The 20,352-nt window shown below is 31.7% G+C and overlaps 1 protein-coding gene across 1 annotated transcript; it reads right to left on the bottom strand.

Moving 5' to 3' along the window:
* Nucleotides 1-2,096: 2,096 nt before the first annotated feature.
* On the bottom strand, nt 2,097-15,623 carry LOC133178288 (uncharacterized). Its single transcript, XM_061313023.1, has 4 exons — nt 15,547-15,623; nt 3,513-3,586; nt 2,702-3,208; nt 2,097-2,569 (listed from the first exon to the last, which is right to left on the bottom strand). The coding sequence occupies exons 1-4, from the start codon at nt 15,621-15,623 to the stop codon at nt 2,097-2,099; spliced, it is 1,131 nt and encodes a 376-aa protein (XP_061169007.1).
* Between the last annotated feature and the right edge of the window lie 4,729 nt (nt 15,624-20,352).

Here is a 20,352-nt window from a genome sequence, read left to right as displayed (position 1 = left end):
AAATAAAGCAACATAATTGTAATTAAGGGAAGGTTTTTTTTTAATCAATGGTTTTTCAAATTAAATTTATGTGCCAAAAATATTTGATATTCTTATATTAGCCAATCTTTGAATGTGAAAATGAAAAATGTGAAGATAACGAGCAGTGATGAACCTCATAATTTTTTTTTTTAAACAAATGAAATTGATGTTCCTTTGTTATTATACTGCACACTTAGTACTGAGTATTGACTTCTGGCAATACATGTCCAAGAACAAATGCAATGTTGATATCGACATTACTGTGTCGATATCGTATCGATACCGACCCTGATTCGTACTATGAAATGGAAATACTGGATGCCATATATGAGATGTAGTATTATGTTGATGTACTACGTCGATGTCGTCGATATCGACAATGCCATGACGATATCGTATCGATAACCATCCTTATGTGTACAATTTATTCTCAAGTTTAAGTATAACATAATTATACATGGCCACAAGAGATGCCGATATTGATTCATCATTAGCCTGAATATATGAATAAATAAGGATAACAAACAATGGGCTAGGAGCTTGTTATCGTATTGGGTAGGGTTTAGAGTAAGGTTTTGTGTTAGGTTGAAAGTTAGTAAAAACAGTATGTTTTTTAACAAACATGATTCGATACAGACAATAGGAAGGACAGTATTAAGCTAGGGTAGAGTAAACCACAGGGAATACTTCAAAAAGTCATAGTATTCAAGTTACTCACAAGTTAAAAACACAATGTTATGAGTGGTTATCAAAATCCATTGAACAATCATGATTCGATATCGACACGATGTCGTGGATATTGACAATTAAGAAACTTACGTAACACTAGAAGGTATTCCATTCGTACAAACACATTTGAAGGGATATTTTAGCAAACTATAAAAAATAATCTGTCGATGTCGTAACTACATCGTGTTCTTGACATAGCTCGGCCACTGCGACTGAGCTTGATGTTCTGATGAAGTCAGGCAAAAATAACACCAGCATTGAAAATAAAAAAGAGTTTCATTACAGATCATTCAAGGGGTCAGAGGTGACTGGAAAAAAAAATTCAAAATAACACATAAAAACTTCATATGACCATTTATGACCATTTCCAACGATAGATTAAAGATCAGGCTTTTGACAAAGTAGACAACTGATTTTTTTGAAAAAAAGGAACTCGTAAAATTATATGCTGTAGAAACACAAATTTTCGTGGTGATAAAGTTTCGTTGTTTTGTCATCTACGACGGTTTCGTGGGCATTAAACTTCATTGTTTGGAAAGAAATCCTATTCTATATATAGTCATATAAGCATTTGTGTGGGATTTAATTTCGTTGATAATTGTTAACAACGAAATAAACGAAACTTAGTCCCAACGAATATCTCTGCTTTTACAGTACCCAGTCACTGGTCATCTGAAAGATTATTTACATGTATTTAAAAAAATAACATTTTAATTCAATACGCTTCTTTGAAGATATGTAAAACCGAGATCAAAACATGCTGCAATGCCAAGCAGTAAGGAAAATATTTCATTAACATCGATTCAAAATGCTTGTTTTGTTTATAATTCTTACATAACGTAAGAATTTTAAAATGAAAGTATGGCAATGATAAAGTCAGATAAATGGAAGTAAGTAATAAATAATCATTCAATCTTATACAAAAATAAGAAATTGCTACACTGTAATAACTTTTACTGAAAGTCAAAAGTGATAGATAAGGTGATCGCAAAAATGAAAAAAAAAGATTTACAATTATCATATGAAGCTAATTGAAAGGAATAAAATTGAAATGTTGAGGAAAAGTTCTTTATTTAGATATTATATATAACAGTTGAGAATTGTTTGCCATTGTCATCTTTAATATTCTTGTAGTAGGTGGTATAAAGATTTTAAGATTTCAAGGAATACTTGATAACGTTCGTCCCTCTCAAAGATTGTTTATGTCGTGTTGTTATTATAAACCTATTTCTACTTCGAATAATAAGATAACTCTCCTGATTTGTGCTTTATATAATATTTTGATAATATGTCTTGAGCATAAGAAGTTAGCTAATCAAACGGAAACTGATTTTTGTTTCGATAGACTAATTACACAATTCTTTATTTCCAAAGAGGATATATCTGAAAACTGCACCAATCGTATTGTTTAATTTTCTTATAGTTAATAAATTCCATTTTTGGACTTCCTTCCACCGCTCTCTTTTACCATAAAGATGAAGCCCATAACTGTGGGACCATTTGTAGTTCTGGTTATGGTCATAAAAAAACTTATCATGTATAGAGAAAAGGCAGTGATGCTCAAACACACGAACATATTGTGGATATCTTAAGGAGAGTTTTCTTGCCATAACTACTGAGTTTCCGCCCCAGTGGTTTGGATCGTAGGAGTTGTAACTATCAATCCATAGATTAATAAATGTGGCATTCTTAGCTGCAATTAACAACGCACTTGCCATTGCATCATCTTGCGCCATTCCTAAGGTACAATCCTTATTTCTGAATTCATTTAGCGATCTAAGAACATATTGGTCCGTGTCAAAGTATATGCCACCATATTCTACAAAAAAGAATTTCAATACAAAATTAAAAAAAAAAAATCTTTCGAATTTTTTGCTATAAGAATCTAATAAATTTGAGTGTTTTCTGTAAAATAAGAAAAAAAAATTTAATCGGACTTGGTACAATGTACCTTTTAATATTCTGAGTCTCAAGATATCGGACTTGTGCTGCACCCATTTGATCTTCTTTCCTGAAATTTCGGTGGGTGGTGTTATTTTTACATATACAATATTTCTTACAATTTTTGAAAGTATACCCCACCATTTTCCAGAAGGTAAAACATCATAATAAAGAAAAAATAGACAGGGCTTTTGGTTTTTGTGTGTGCTATAGAGACTAACAAAATAAATGAACTCAAATTCCTGCTTTCCAATCCATATATAATGAACAATATTTGGAACAGGGAGATCGTCTGTGCAGAATTTCGTAATGACTCTTTTAAGGCATTCATCTGGAAATGTAAAGACAGGAGTAGTTTTTGAATGATTCTTTGTTTCTAGATGAACGTCTTTGTTTGAGCATCCAGGACTAAGTTGTTCTCCTTCTACATTCGACTTAATGAGCGTGGTTTCATTTACATCCATGCAATGAACAGTGCTTTGAAATCCCCAGTCCGACCCACCAATTGGTGTAAAATCTGGAAAATAAATAAAGTAATTTTCTGCGACACACACGAATTTTTTTTAATGTTAGTACTTTCCTCTGTATTTATTTCTTCCTCTTTGAATAGTTTTGGTTTTGTAGGTGTGATTTTTAAAGTCTTTTTTCAATTAAATTGATTTTTATTTTTTTTATTTCTTTATTTTTTGCTTAAACTAAACAATATTTAAATTCTTCCATAGCAGGCCATATATTTATTCATTAATAATAAATGAGTATCGTTGTGTGTATAAATAAATTTCTATAAAACTCTACAAGACCTAGAAGACTCAAGCACTTACTGTTAAAGATCTTGGTTTTTCCCCTTCTGTGAATAAGATAGTATTTTTTAGATTCAATGTCACAGGAGTCCTCTCTATATGTAAACTTTTTAATTTCCTTGTGGCCGATGAATTTAGATTTTTCATTGCTTCATTGTTAAGCTTGACCGTTTTTTCTTTCACAGATGGTTGGGTGTTGAGGGGTTGGCTTCTTGGAGTGTATTTTATTACGTGTAGTACTATATCCTCCACCAAATACATAAAGATAAAAACACAAGCAAATCCAAAAATCATGGAAAGGATGCTAAAAAGAAAATATTATAAAAAAGATAATTACATTGGACATACGTAAAGCTTGTACCTATTCAGGGTTTGTTTTTGTTCTAATAAATGCTCAACTGAGAAAATGTTTTATTTCATACAGATCATAACGGTAGCTTAAGATTTTTATGCATTTTGGAGGCTAAGTACAACTCTATTTTTTTCCTAGAGAATTCACAAGATTTAAAAAAAAAAACTTCCTTTCATACATACATATTTTTCAAATACATCTTTACGTGAGTAAAACGCATGCACATTCTTTCAACAAAAGAATAACAATAACTAGATGAGATCTCGTTGCGAGCAACGAGTAAGTCTTTTGTCCGATTATTCGATGACATATTGACTGAGATATTGTGAAAAGATGATAATATATGGAGATAACGAACAGTATTCAAGCTCAAAAGTCCATTAAACAATACAAAATAGGAGCAGAGCAAACACGGACCTCCAAAACATCAGAGGTGGGATCAGGTGCCATTGAGGAGTGAGCATCCCCTGCCGACCGGTCACACCCGCCGTATGCTCCTTATCATGATCTGGAAATAACGGAAAAATCCGTCGACATTTCAGTGTGTAAATAATGGCCTAACAATTAGTATGAAAAACATCAGTCAGCATTTGACTCAATGATAAATTGTACTTCCTGACAAGGTCATTCTATCGACCATAGAACTTACGAAATGATGACTTTAAACGAGACTGCTGATATTCTTGTTTCATCAACTTTTTTGTCATTAATTTACCTCGTTTTAGAAATTGTACATACGTAGAGCATGCTCTTGCATATCAAATTAACTGAGACATATAATGAGTGGTGCTTCTCGCGTAATTACGCGATAATTAATTCCTCGCGTATATTTAGGAATCTACAGTATATTACACTATCGTGAACATCTTTTGTTCAATATTGCTTATCAAAATATTTCCACTTTTGGAGCGATAAAGAGTCAAAGATTTAGCATATGCACCTTACGGCCACTAATTACGTAATAAAGGATATTTTTTTCCACTCTATCAATCCAAATGGTTAAATGAATATTTTTTGCTCAGTAATTTTTCAGCATTTTTTTTTATCGTTGAAGAGTTAGAGATTGAAGTCTTTTGACCCGTCTGAGCCCTTAATTTGAGGGACCATCCCCTTTTTCTTCTGTTCGAATGAAAGGGTTTGTGGTTTAGATTTTTTTTTTTTTTGGTCAACAACTAATCAGAAATTTCTTTTCGTTTTCGAAATATGTGGAACATAAGTATTAAGGTTCCAGCCGTTTTTCAGAAGGTGAAAAGTTGTATTTTATTTGAAGCATTATTCTGAACATATTTTGTTCAATATTGTATATCAAAATATTTCCTCTTCTGGAGATACAAAGTTCAAAGATTTGGCATTTTGGTTCCTTGTGGCCCCTTATTACGATATATCATGAGAATTTTATAATATACTGGTGAACATTTCTGCTTCAGTACTTTATAACAAAATATTGATCCTTAAAGAGTTATAAATGAAAGTCTTTTTTGCCCCTTCTGAGCCCTTAATTAAAGGGGCCAGCCCCCTTTTCTTCTTTTCAAATGATAGGGCTATTGATTTCAAAGATTTTTTTGTTGAACAACTATTCAGAAATTTCTTTTTCGTTTTCGAGCTATGTTTAATAGAAATATTTAGGGGCCAGCCCTTCATGTCCTTAATGGGGCCGTTTTGCAAAAATTTAAAGGTCGCATATATTTTAGACCATAATTCACAACATAGGGTGAGTTAACCATGCATCGGACACATACCTTGCTTCGGACAACTTGAAGCAATAAACGTTCACTGAACCCGAGTCTCCCCGTGTTTTTACTTGTTTCGGTCCTAAAGGTGAAGATTTAAACTTTTTAATGATGCCGATTTTTATTTTCGTATTGTGATAAAAATACCACAAGAATGGCCTTGAAATTACGTCATATTTTGCATCATCATTTACGATTTTGCAATTTTTAGAGTTGTCTATCTTTTAAATAGACGTCAACGGAACGGGTCAGACCTAGGTAAAATTTATCAATGATTGATAATTTTACAGAAATTTTTCACAAATTTTACTTAAATGTTTGTATAATATTTTTTAGAGTTGTTTTTAACTAGCATGTTTATTTCACCGTACATCGGACACTAATTAACCATGCATCGGACACTTTCCGATGCATGGGTAATCACTTCCATTTTCATATAAAACCCAAGTGACAGCTGTTTTTTACGGAGATAGAAAATAGAAACTCTAAATTTTCAGTGAAAATAGAAATTATCGGTATATGTCGCCTAGAAGTGGACTTAACTTATTTCTTTAAACCATGTAAACTGGATGATGATAATTCACGCGACAAAGGCGCGAGTTGCCATATTACTAGCATTGTAAATCTTTTCTAAGGCGATGTGATGCAACTAAATATCTCTTCACATTTGTGGATCGAAATAGTCATTCAAATTTAATTAGAAGGTTAATTTTTAAATAGAAGATAAAAATGTTTCGATATCACTAATTTTAAAGCACCAAGATCAAGGTATGCTATTTTTCTGGTTTTAATATCGTATGTCCGATGCATGGTGAATATTGTCCGATCCATGGTGAATTCTGACTTATTTCGAAAAAATCGGTTTTTAATGGTATTTTCTCGATAAATAGGGCACGATTGTGTCAAAAATTTATACTTTAACCACATACTACACGTTAAGTTCCATTTTGATAACATTCGGTCGGTAGCGATATCGCTAGAACTTGTTGAAGTGCGAGGGTGTCCGATGCTTGGTGAATTCACCCTATTTCATTCGCAATCGCTTATTTATATATTATTTCTTTGCTGAGATATAAAGTTCAGAGATTTGGCATTCGGGTCCCTTATGGCCCCTCATTTCAAAATATATGATCAGAACTTTATAATATATTGTTGGAGATTATTAAGATGAACATTTCTGCTTCAGTATTGTTTAACAAAATATTGATCGTTAAAGATTTATCGAAAAAAGTCTTTTAGCCCTTCTGATCCCTTAATTTGAGGGATCAGTCCCTTTTTCCTCATATCTATAAAAAGATCTTGTATTTCTTAACACATTTTCTTCTTTATGTTTAAACAAAATGTTTACAGGTACGGAGATATGATAGCAAATTTGTCAAACTTTGCGAGATATTTGTGAGTCTATATTTTTCTGAGAATCCGGGAGAACAAAATTGGTTGTCAGAAAATAAAAGCAGGAAGTCGTTGGAAAAGAAAGACCCTAATAATTGCTGTGGCTATTTTATCCAGGATTTGTTACTCTAGATCTGCAAGAATGTATTTGAGGCAAAGTTATGTTTGATTCGCAAAACATTATTTTTACAAAACTTCCGCATCTTTGCTGGGCAGTATAGTGCTGGATAAATGCTAACAGTACATATAACAGCTAAACAGAGTTAACGTACAAAAATCACCCGCTTTCAGATAAATGCCTGTAATTTCACTCACATTAAACTTTTTCCCTTTTCTCTTCTTCATTAAACCTGGCTATCACGAGATGAATTTTTCATGGTTAAAAATATATACTAAGGAAGAATTTTGATTATGAAAGATATATTTTAACCTGTTAAAAATCGAACAAAAACCTATTATGCGTAGATTAAATGAGAACCTATAGTGATTTACTAAATTTTTGAGTTAGAAATCCTTCGGTTCATTTATGGTTTTGTGAAAATTTTATAAAAATATTTATTCAGATATCTTTTGTGTGTGTTATTTTAAGAATGCTCATAAAAAAATTCTTTTACCAGTAATATGAAGAAAAAAAAATCAGTATTTTTTTCCCGATGAATACAAGTTGTTATCGTATAATCTGGTAAAAACTAGGTTGCTTATTATTTAATGGATATCGAATAATGCAACCCTTCTTCTCAAAAATTAATATGGGACACTGATGCAATTTACAGCTCGAAAAAAAAAGTAGAAATTATTAAACTCTCATTAGACCCTTTTACATGAGTCCATTTATATACGGTATGCAAACTTTACAGATATAGTCACATTTTGAAGCGTGCTCTTTTTTGGCGCATGTGATTAGGGGTAAAGCAAGATTTACAAAATGTCATGAGTAATATATTCATTTTTTAAAATGTATATCTTGTCAGACCTTTTACAAATAAAAAAAAAATTGCTCCTAGTATATTTTCAACAATGTGACGTCGTAGAAAAATCACACACATCTGCATATATTGCAATTGTCTACATAATATTTCATTACAATGTTACGCTTGCATAGAACAATTGTTGTGTTGTGTCCATAGGTTAAAAAAACTGTAAGTAGCAATTGAACAAGAATTGTGAATATAAGGGGAACTGCAGGGTGAGTTGAAGAAACAAATCTTCCTCTTGGTACATGTGCATAAAATATGGAGTTGAAGGAGAATTAATACAATAAGTAAATGCGAGAGTCAATCTAAAAGTAATCCCTAACAAAAAAAAAAAAAACTATAGTTACAGTACAGCTCACGAGTATATTCCGGAAAACACCGGCCACGGTGGACCCTTGGTCCACGCTTTTGCGTGGACTTTGAAAAATGTCGGTGTCTTTGATGTTTCGTTTTAAGCGCTAAGCTGGCACACGGTGCGACACGGTGTGTACACGGTGGGACACGGTGCGTTTGCTCCGTGGAACTCCGTGCTGGTTAATCAACGTTAAGTGGTATGAAATGACTTTAATATAATTCATTGAAGATTTTAGAATAAAAAGCATTGAAATGCATATCATCCGCAGCGTGCATTTTCCTACTTTCGATATTGTACTGACGTGTCAATGAATTTAACAAAGACGGAATTTTACAATCCAGTCAGCAATCTTGTGTTATTTGGAAGATATCTTCTTAAAAATTATTTTGTTTGTAAAACAAAAGCTAAATTCTAAATTAAAAAAAAAAAATAAGAAAGGAATATTCTGCATTTGTACTGTGCTCAGGAAATCCATGTGGAATTGTCAATTGATTATCTTATCCGACGTACTTTTTTTAAAATTATAAATTACTGTAGAAACTGGTGTATATGTAAATAATTACTACATCAAATTACGACACAGGAAAAATATTGTTTAATTTAATTTGAATCGGATGAAAAAAAATAGTTATGAAAAGATTGACTTAAATTTCCGTCCCGTAATGGAACCCATATTGAGATGAGACCCGATGTAGTCTCTGTGTAATGAGTAAATCTCTGTCCAGCCCATCAGAAAATATGAAATGTTGATATTCAGGTATTGAAGATGCCCCACTTTTTCATCTGTGTCTGTAATTGTTCAGAATTATGTGTAAAATATAAACCTTAATATTTAACTTGCATTTTGTGTACAGATCGAAGCATTATGGGCACAACATTTCCACAAAACTTGTCGCCAAGAATAATCACAATATGTAAACAATAAGATGTGAAACGTTATTAATAATTATGCTCAACAATTGTCAATGACGTCCATATTGGAAAAAATTTCCAATGATACTATTCAATGAAAATGATATTTCTGCAATATGTTCTATGTTAAACAATGATGTAAAAACTAAAAAGCCAAACAGTTTTCTTCCGTAACGTGTATGGAAAAAAAAGTCTGCTTTAATTGTTAATAGGTTCACTGCCTAACTAAGCATATGCATAGGAGATATGAAAAACTAGATTGAAAATTTTATATTTTACTAGTACGTAGCGGAGATTTTTCAAACCATTAAATAAAAGCAAGCATACTGTATATGTGCTCTCCCTACATGTAATAACAGCCCCCCTTTCCATAATGAGTTTTATGGGTAATTTCTACACGGACATGTTAAAAAAAGAACAATATTTACATATGTCTATTTATTGTATTACCTGTCCTTTTTAAGGATTTATTCTAATCCTTTTCAAAAATAACATTTTAATGATAAATAAAATCAACGAAAGAGAGACAATTTTACGACATGGAGAGTTATGATTTTTTTTTTCTTCATTTCACCAGTAAGTTATGTTACAGTACATAACGACTTTATATAAAACCAGTTGATTAATATTCGAATAATATTCGTTTGTAACTGAAACTTGTTTTTTTTTTTTTTAAATAAGTTGCTGTACTAAAAATTCTCTAAACAATTAAATAAATAGTTGTTTATTTTTCAAGTTCCAATTAACTTCCCGACACGTGTAAGTTTCGAAGCCAGCTGAGGTGTATAGTATACACTCGCCTAGAGTTAATAATGTCCCAAGGGCCACAGCAACTGAATGTCCCAATATATTTTTCTTCTGAACAGGTGTGAAATATATTAGCCAAGGGCGACTCCATACATACACGAGAAGTTTCTGCATTTCATCGATATCCGGTATTTGATTGACAGGTGGAGCACGTGGATTCCGTGTGTGATGCGTTGAACTTGTACCTAAATTGCACCGATTCTATTTCGTTTCGATTAATAAAAACTGGAGGTGAACTATGATTTCTTAAAAAAAATAAAATAAGAGAGATACATTAGATGTATATGAGAGAAAAAAAAAAGAAGGATGAACCTGAAAGTAAAATATCTCTCTCTCTCTCTCGTATCTTAACATTATAAAATATGGAATTCAAAATAATTTTTAATTATTATGAAAAAAGTGAATAGTATATAATTTGTAAAAGAATTTTTAGAATGTTGCATTGGCAGTTCAAGCGATTTTTTTTTACTTTTCGTACTGATCGTAGAAGATTAAGTACGTAATAAAAAAGAATATCCAGATAGAAATACTGACACTTTACATATTCGACAGAAATAAACGTTCAAACATTGAATTTTTTTTACATTTATGTCTCTTAATGTCAAGTTTAATCAATGGATGCATACAACTGCTTGATTTTCATGTGAATTTGTCGATTGTACGACTACCAAACTGCGTATAAGATTTTGTAGTGAATGCTACGTGTTTTGCTTTTTTTTTTTTGCATGTACATATACTTTTTCTTCCTCACATGTAGCAACTTAGTATCTTCATTGATAAGTGGTCTACTTTTTTAAATTTTATTTCTGCAAAATAAGACTTAATTCATATACCATATGAATATCATAATATACTGACTCGACATTTTTTTTTCACTATTATTATTTAAGATGTAGTGATCAGATGATGCTAAATTAGTTATCTGATATCATAGGTATTATTTGTAAATGCCTTTACTGTCAATACCTTTAATACCATATTATTTCACAGAGAAAATAACAACTAAAATTATCGATCCGTATCTATGTTTGGCATTGAATAATTATTAAGTTCAAAGACAATGTACTTGGATTTGTACCTGCTCATTTATAGCATACGTCAGAAATGTATTAATTTGCACAATCGACATGTAGTTGTTTTTTTTTTCAAATGAATATGAAATATAACAGAAATCAAAATATATTTATTTAATTGATATATACATGTATACCGTCAACGGTGAACCAAAGTCTACAGTGAACGCCGCTGTTATGTTACGACCTTACATGTATGATAGTGAGATGTTTGAATTAAATAATTTTTCATTTACTATTTCTTTCTAGCAATTAAACCAACATACCTATGATTTCAATTCTAAAATTTATTTTTATAAACAAACCATTTTCTTCCGTAATTTTCTTGCACGGTGGAACACGGAGGGTCACCCGATGAAATGGTAATGTCCACGGTGTAACACGGTGCGTTTTTGGTGTAATCGCAATATACGCACACGGTGGAACTCCGTGTACACGGTGTAACACGGGGTATTTTCCACCGTGTGTTTTCCACGGTGGGGTGGAAGAAACTCGTGAGCTGTACTGTAACTGTAGTTTACTATAGTTAACTATAGTAAATCAAAGTGTCAAAATTATCACTATAGTAAATCAAAGTTTTCAAAGTGATCACTATAGTGTCAAAGTGATCACTATAGTAAATCAAAGTTTTCAAAGTGATCACTATAGTGACATAGTTATCATTATAGTAAATCAAAGTTATCACTATAGTAAATCAAAGTTTTCACCATAGTAAATCAAAGTTTGCACAGTGATCACTATAGTAAATCAAAGTTTTCATAGTTATCACTTTAGTAAATCAAAGTGTTAAAGTTATCACTATAGTAAATCAAAGTGTCAAAGTTATCACTTTAGTAAATCAAAGTTTTCAAAGTGTCAAAGTTATCACTATAATTAAGTATAGTTAACTATAGTAAACTATAGTTAACTATAGTATTTTTTGTTAGGGATATCACAACTGCTATAAAAGTTTAAATAATCAAATGTTGTCAACAAAATTTGACATACTAAAACCCCTGTCTGTTTTGATTTTTGCCATAAAATCTTTATTAGAAATACAAAATACTTTTAAAATATTAAGATAAACTACACATTAAGTTTTGACGGTCGCTGCACGGCAAGAATGTTACCAACGACGTTATGACGTTAGCTTTTTGGCATTCATTTACAGTTCATCCACTTATCTTTTTTAATCTTCTCACTTTTCTTTCTAAAATTCTTTACAGCTATTTTGCTATAAAAAAATTCTTGCTTTGAATTGTAGCATTAAATTATTTATTATTATTAATTATTATATAAATTATTGTAACAAAATATCCATTCTTTTTTGCGCAAATTTTATGTATCTTCAAATTCAAAATGAGTGTCTAATAGAAACGTCATGATGACGTCGGTACATTCTTGCCGTGAGGAGATAGACGAGCCTCAAAGTTAAGTTTATTCTAATATTTCATGAAGTATCGCATAAATCTGAATGAAATTTAAGGGCAAATGTCAAAAAAGTTAGAGGCATTAGTATATAAAGTTTTGTTGAAAATTTTCGAACGTAAGAGATTTTATAGCAGTGGTGACATTACCTTTGAGTTACCTTTCAGAATGCTTAGAAGGTACTATAAACTGATTTTCACCAGTTTCCTGAGAACATATCGCAAAAAGGACATTTACACAGCAGGGGTGAAGTTAAAGTTACAAAGTGAGTCAATATCATGCGTTTCTTTTAAGATAATTGTTTCATAAAGCTAAAGATTTATGAGAAATATGAATAAGGCGACGTTTTGAGATCTTAACTGCACGGTAAAAGCAAGAAAGACTGTAAAATGTAAGTGCCGGAAAAAGAAAAGTTGTATCTATGGCGTGGTTGTTATCGTCACTGTCAATAATGTCAAGGTATTGTGTCTATTATTTTTGCGTGAAACTTGTAAACATCATTGAATTGGAGCAATCAAAAGTGAGGAATACGTTCTGATCATCTTTTTTTAAAGATTTAATCAAAATCCTCGGTCATGCGACATGTATATCTATGGAATTGACACCATGGTAACTTTCTCAAACTTTCTGCACATGCGTGCCTTAAAGAGGAAGAAGTGAAACAATATTTTCGAGTTTGGGCAAACTAAAATTATTTTTATTTTTATTTTCTCCATAAAATTAGATTTTTAGGTTCTGAAACCTGTAATTTTCTTAAACCTAATACTTTCAAGAATTGAATAAAAATTGCATGTGTCTTGCAAAAATTCTGCTTTTGTCAATTTTCCCGTTTTTCCGTCACAGTGTATCTTTAACATTTGCGTACATTTTACACTTTTTAAGTAAATGGCTGAATGGCTGCATGTCAATGGCTTCTGAAACCTTAAGGATGACATTTACTCAGATATCAAAAAATTCCACTGATACATTGTAAGAATGAAAAACAACCTACTGGACATTGTAGACCAATAATTGTAGTATTATTATTCACTTTCAAATAACTAGGTCAATGACCTACATTTCATTCTAGTGGTCCCTGAGTATTTCTCGGAAAATACCTCAATTTTTCACACTATGTCTAATATTTTCTTTACTCACAAAATATTTAAAGCAACAAAACCCTTTAATAACGAAATATAATAGGAATGGAATAGCTTTGTTATATATACAGAAACAATTAGAGTTTGAGCCATAACCTTATTAATTATTACAGTCCGAATTTTCTCTATCAGTTTTTAAATTTTTACCCATTTGAATCAAATATTACAAAAAATCTGAATGATAAGAACTCTAAATTATTTATAGTCTTAGTTTACTTTTGTTGCCCTTATTCTGCTTGAATAAAAAGAATATGAAGTCAATGATCGAATAATGACTGAAATATGTTTTCTGGAGTGGTTTTTGTTCATGTTTTTGAAATTCTTGATTGCAAGTCATTCAATTATTTTAAAGAATACTTTAACACTCACAATATTTGCAAAAATATGTTTAAAAAACACAGAGAATCTTAACTTTGTGAATGACATTGCAAGAAAAAAATTGTGACAAAAATGAAAAAAAAAAATTCATTTAGTCCGAATTTCCTCTGCATCGCGAATATATTTCACATTTGTTTTTGCATATTTTCTACAAATAATAAAATATTTAAATCTTACAATTGATATTAAGTTATAACTTAGTTATTTTGTCCATTTAGAACAATTTTTTTATTTAACATATTGTACTTTATAGTATTCCGTTTTCGTCAGCTAAAAGTCAGAGTAAACCTCATCCTTAAATAACGACATTCAACTTGGCCGCTATTTTTTTTTTTTCTACATCAACTTTTAGATTCACTTTTAAGCATAATCTTAAAGTAACATAAATTCACCTTTTCCGTGAAATTTAAAGATAACGAATAGACGTCATGCTCAAAGTACAATTTCAAAATACAAATTGTGAGCAAACACCGGCCTCTGGAAAGATATGCAGGATCAGGTGCCAATAATTTTTGCTTAGGAAACTTTTATGTTAAAAGCAAGTCATGATTTTATGAAGTTTTCTGGTAAATTTCAAGAAAAAAAGGCCAGGTTCTTTGAAATGTGACTGAATACTACAGAGATCATCAAAACCAAAGATAATGTTAAATATTTCTATAATAAGATTTACCGTATCCCATTCTTGAAAAACCTGCCAGGTAGAATCCGTACGCAGTTTAAGCATCTGTAATGAAACATAATACTCGCTTAAAAATATCATAAGATAGAAATCACGAATTCATATAGCTTCTAGGTATTTATCCTTTACAAGCTTTACAAGTCCGCGTCTACGCTGCTCATCAGAATAACAAACCAATAGCAACTGAGAAATGAATCAGACCTGAACTGACAATATGATTCGGAGATTACACTCCTATTTATTTCAACATTTGTAAAAAAAAAAAATCGTTTTCGTCGTTTTTGTTGAGCAATTTTCTTTATTTTCGTGGTTTAGTCAAACCAAAAATTAAGGTGATCAAATTGTTAATTTAAATTTAAGCGATTCTAGTACAAAGAAAAATTTTATTTTAATTTTTTTCAAATAAAAGTTAAGCATTCAAATAAGATAAGAATGGTTCACTACTGCATGCAACTTCAGGAAAAAAATTAAAATCTTTATACAATCATCATTTTATTATCTTAACAAATTTTTAGTGCCTAACAATCTTAAATGGTTACGTACAAGTAAAAAAAACAATCTTCAACACCTGTAGGTGATGCTCATGAATATCTTTAATTTAAACACGTATACGTATCTCCGCTTGTAAAATAGATCCAGATCGTTTGAACGCTTTTCTTCAGATATTACAGTGGGTATCCATAGTGATAAAGACAATGACCTTCAACGTGTGTCGAGATTTAACGTGACATATATCACTTACCCTAAACCCAAACCGGCACTATGTCTAGAAATAATTATTAATATGGAGATAACGAACAGAAATCGGGCTCAGAAGACCATTAAAACAATACAAATCGGAAGAAGAGCAAACACACTCCACGAAAAACATCAGAGGTGAGATCAGGTGTGATGAAGGAGAAAGTATTCCCTGTCGACTGGTCACATCAGCCATGTTCTCCTTTTCATGATGTTTCAAACGTAAAAAAATATGTATTTTTTTTTTAAATGGCCTAACAATTAGTATGAAAAACGCCACTAAACATTCGACTTAATGATAAACTGTATTTGCTGACAAGGTCATGTATCGCCATATTACTTTCAAATGAGGACCTTATGATAGACTGTATTTACTGTCAAGGTCATGAATCGACTAATAACTTGCAAATGAGGACCATAAACGAGACTCTTTATTCTCTTTTTTCATCAACTTGTTTGTAGATAGCTTGATTCGGTTTAGAAATTGTTTGCACGTAGAACATGCCCTTGCGTATCGAATCAACTGGGAGCCATAATCCTCATATGCACTTGATAAAGGTGAAATGAAATATGAAAATAACAAACAATAATCAAGCTCTAAAGTCCATTGATTGAAATATGGAGATAACGAACAGTAATCCAATTCATACGTCCATTTAAACAAATGAAATTGGGAGGAATGAGCATCCCCTGCCGACCAGTCACACCTGCCGTTTGCTCCTTGTCTTGTTCCGGGAAAAAGACAATTTAGTGTATAAATATGTGCCTAACAATTAGTATGAAAAATATCAGGCAGCATTTGACTTAACGATAGATTGATTGTATTTTCTGACAAGATCATTGTATCGACCATATAACTTGACAAATGGTGACTTTAAACGAGACTTGACATCCTTGTTTCATCAACTTGTTGGTTAATAGCTTGTCTCGTTTTAGAAATTTTTCGTGCGTGAGCATGCTCTTACACATCGAAACAACTGGGAAACATAAACCCCGTAGGCAGGTGATAAGGGTTTATTGCTACGTAAATAAGGGAAGTTGACGATAATATAATTGAAGTTATCACGTTTATTATAAAGTTTTGTTGTTAGGTTACTAATGTCTTTTTTAGTAAAATATCCAGACATAAAACAGATGTGTCAGGATTTTGGTGTCTTTTATTTCAAGTTCACTGGGATAATTCAATCGAAAAATGAATGGAAGTAACTGTTAATGGATAATCCGCCGTCGATATATTAAATGTCGTGTTGAAGGTCACTGCTTCTCGTGTACAAGATTTTAAATAAATCCTGCTTTATTTGAATACAAAATAGGTCTGCTAATAACGGGGCGGAATTGATATCCATGGAAATTCTGACAGATTGTTGGAAGACCTGATCTCCAAAAGCTACAAAGATTTTGTCAATTACACAATTAGATACAAGCATCAAAAGTAATTTTACAAAATTTAAATATACATCGATCAACATTTTTTATCATTTCTTTTTCTTTTGAAGAATTTCATTAAAAACTACAATTTATTCCCTTTCCTCAATGTTTCATATGTATAATTCTTAACAAGATTTTGTATTGTAAAAGCTTGATCTGTTCCACTGTGAAAACGAATAGAATCATAGCACAAGTCACAGCATTAATAGTGATATGAATGTAACCGGTGCGTGCAGGTTTACAGAGAGCGATACATGTAACAGAGAGCATGCACATATATCAAAATGGTTACAAGATAAGTGTGGCAACTCAACAAAACCAAACTGGTGGTGGTTTTGCTCTAACATTTCGTACAGGAGCATACATGTGTAAGATAAATGAGAAAAGTTTCGAATTTGGAATTTGGAGGCTCATTTTTAAAAACATTACCGTGTATACATGAATATGACTTTAGAATTTCTTCTTTACTAAGAATTTATTTTATACTAAAGTGTGAATCTTAGAACAAATTTTGAGTGTTTTTAAGAATCCTAGCCTGGTATGTTTGAAATATACAATAAAATGTATACAGTAAAACACTTCTTTCCCCTTTTTTCAGCGGAGTCCAGTTTTATACTGTTTTTGTTTATGTATGAGATTCTCCATAATCTTTTCTAAATAGCTGTGACTTGATTTCCAATATTGAAATGTAGTTACATGAGTTTTAGTTTTAAGAGCCAAAACTCATGTAAGTTTAAGCCAGTTTGTTTTAATCTTAATACACCGGCACATTAAGATGTCGTGCAATATTTCAATGTTAGTGTAAATAGTAATGGTAGTCAAATAGAAAGTTTCGTAAATTATTTAGCCAAAAACTTTAAAGTTTGCATGTGCGCAAGTAATTTGTAATATAAAGGGGACACATTACAAATTATGTCGAAAAGAAAAAAAATATCTTTCATATATTTCCTGGATAACAACAATACTCGACACGAAATTTACTGTTTATTCAAATACATGTATTATCCTTATGATTATATTTCATATGTTTTGAATGTAAATCTCATGAGGTCGCTATTTACAAGTGTAAAGTAAGTAATGAGATATGTGGAGATAACGAACAGAATTCGAGCTCAAATGTCCATTAAACATTACTAAATAAGAGCAGAGCAAACACGGACCTCTAACACATCAGAGGTGGGATCAGGTGCCATGGAGGAGTGAGCATCCCCTACCGACCGGTCACACCCGCCGTGTGCTCCTTGTCATATGCAGGAAATAACGAAAAAATCAGTCGACAATCCAATGTGTAAATAATTGCCTAACAAATGGTATGAAAAAAAGTCAGTCAGCATTTGACCTTATGAAAGATTGTATTTGCTGACAAGGTCATTGTTTTGACCATAGAACTTAATGACTTTAAACGAGACTGCTGATATTCTTGTTTCATCAACTTGTTGGTTAAGAACTTACCTCGTTTTAGAAATTGTTCATACGTAGAGCAGGCTTTGGCGTATCGAATCAAGTGAGAGATATAAACCCCGTTTGCAGGTGATAAGGGTATATTGCTGCATAAGTAAGGGAAGTTGACGATTGAAAAGTTAAGTCATCACGTTTATCATAAAGTTTGGTTGTTAGATTACCATAAACGTCTTCTTCTAATAAAATATCCAAAAATAAAATAGATGTGTCAGACTTTCTGTTATCTTTTATCTCAAGCTAACCGGATATATCGTGTCGACATGAGAATGGAAAAAAACCATTGTTAATTGACAATACGTCGTCCATATATCTTAATGTCGACTTGAAGGCCACAGCAAGTGTTTTTTTTTTCTTTTCACGTTAAAGATTCTGAAGAAATTCTGCTTCATATGAATACAAAAATAGGTCTGCTAATAACGGAGCGCAATTGGTATCCATGGAAATTTCATTAGATTGTTGGAATACCCGGTCTCAAAAAACAACATGTACATATATTGTCAATCAGAAACTCGAGCATCTTTTAAATGTCAACTTCAGAGTACTTGTGTGTACAATCAGAATGTTTCTTGACAAAGTAATTTTGCAGATGACCAATGACAAGGTAAGTAAATTTACGAGTTCCATTTTTATTGAAAAAGCAGCTGTCATCGATGTTAGAAAGTCTGGACATTAATTTATCGTGGGAAATAGTGGTATATAAGGTTGAAAAGTCGTAATATTTTATGTTGTTGATTTTGGTAAAATTTTGCGATTTCAAATGTTCCAAAAGTTCCTTGGAATTTTTTAGCATCCACATCAGATTTACACCACTTCTCAAATATATTGTTGCACAGTACTCTTGAAGTTTCTCCTTCACTACTGTTAATATCTTAGTGAGGAGTAAATAAAGAGGCTTGGTTGAACATTTACTGGAACCCGCTTTCTATCTTTTTTGTGAGGATTTTTATGAAGTTTCGGAATCCAATATAGATATGGTAATTCAAATTCATTTTGGCTGCTGGGAATATTAAAAATATTCAAAACTGACATATGATTTTGAAGAATTTCCTCCTTAGAAAGGGAGCTATAGGTATAAGTTGGATTACCACTTGTAGAATTAAATCCTAGTTCCTCTAAAATACAATTATATAATGAGCCTTACAAACAATGTTGTTACCTGCTTTGTCAGCAGGGACCAGTACGTACTGATCGTGTAATCTACCTAATTCTTTTTTCACTTCTGTATTATTGAATACAGACGGATAGATGGTTCTCATATTGCCCCTCAATCGTTTAATGCGAGATTTTAACATATATCTAATACATTTAATCCATTCTGACAATGTGTCAAGGTCTCCTTTTTCATGTCTTACCCAACGCCTGACGTAATCCTCTACAGAATCCAAAATATGAATGACGCGTCGGTTGACAATGGTTTTCCTTGGGATGTCAATTTCAACTGTTACCCTAAAAAACGTGCACTATTTATATACTGTTAACAGATAACAAAATACTACTACGTATAGAAATAAGTACATTTTTTCTATAGAACAAAGCCTGTCTGTGTAAAAGCTGAATGCAAGTATTTTTACAACTCTCAAAAGGAAAACTTAACAAATATATATAACGTTATCTAATCTATACAAATATTTTAGAGTTTTGGCCACGTGTGGTCGTGAAAATAATGGAACCCCCCCCCCCTTCTCCATATTTCTTCATTTTCGGATAAATTGATAACATTAATTGAATTATTCTTGAAATTATCTTAATCAAAGAACTTGTACTTAATATACATAATGCATAAAATACATATACTAAGATATAAATACCCGCTGTGTTGCAGCACATTAAAGTTCATGTTCGAAGCATGTTTATGTCAATATACCGTTCATTTCGACTTCAGGGTCATGAATGAATTTCGCATATACTGTACTAGTGTAGATAAATTGCTTTTCCTTCTCACATGTTTCTGCATTTTGTGAAATGATGAACAAAATTCCTATGAACATTAATGTCATTTCTTAGATATTTCATATTCTAATCATGAAGATATCGAT

This window comes from Saccostrea echinata, unplaced genomic scaffold, assembly GCF_033153115.1.
Source record: "Saccostrea echinata isolate AGI-Se365-2 ecotype Australia unplaced genomic scaffold, CSIRO_AGI_Sech_v1 ptg000002l, whole genome shotgun sequence".
Lineage (NCBI taxonomy): Eukaryota > Metazoa > Mollusca > Bivalvia > Ostreida > Ostreidae > Saccostrea > Saccostrea echinata.
The sequence above is the reverse complement of the archived record's forward strand: the minus strand, read 5'-3'. Positions and strand labels throughout refer to the sequence as shown.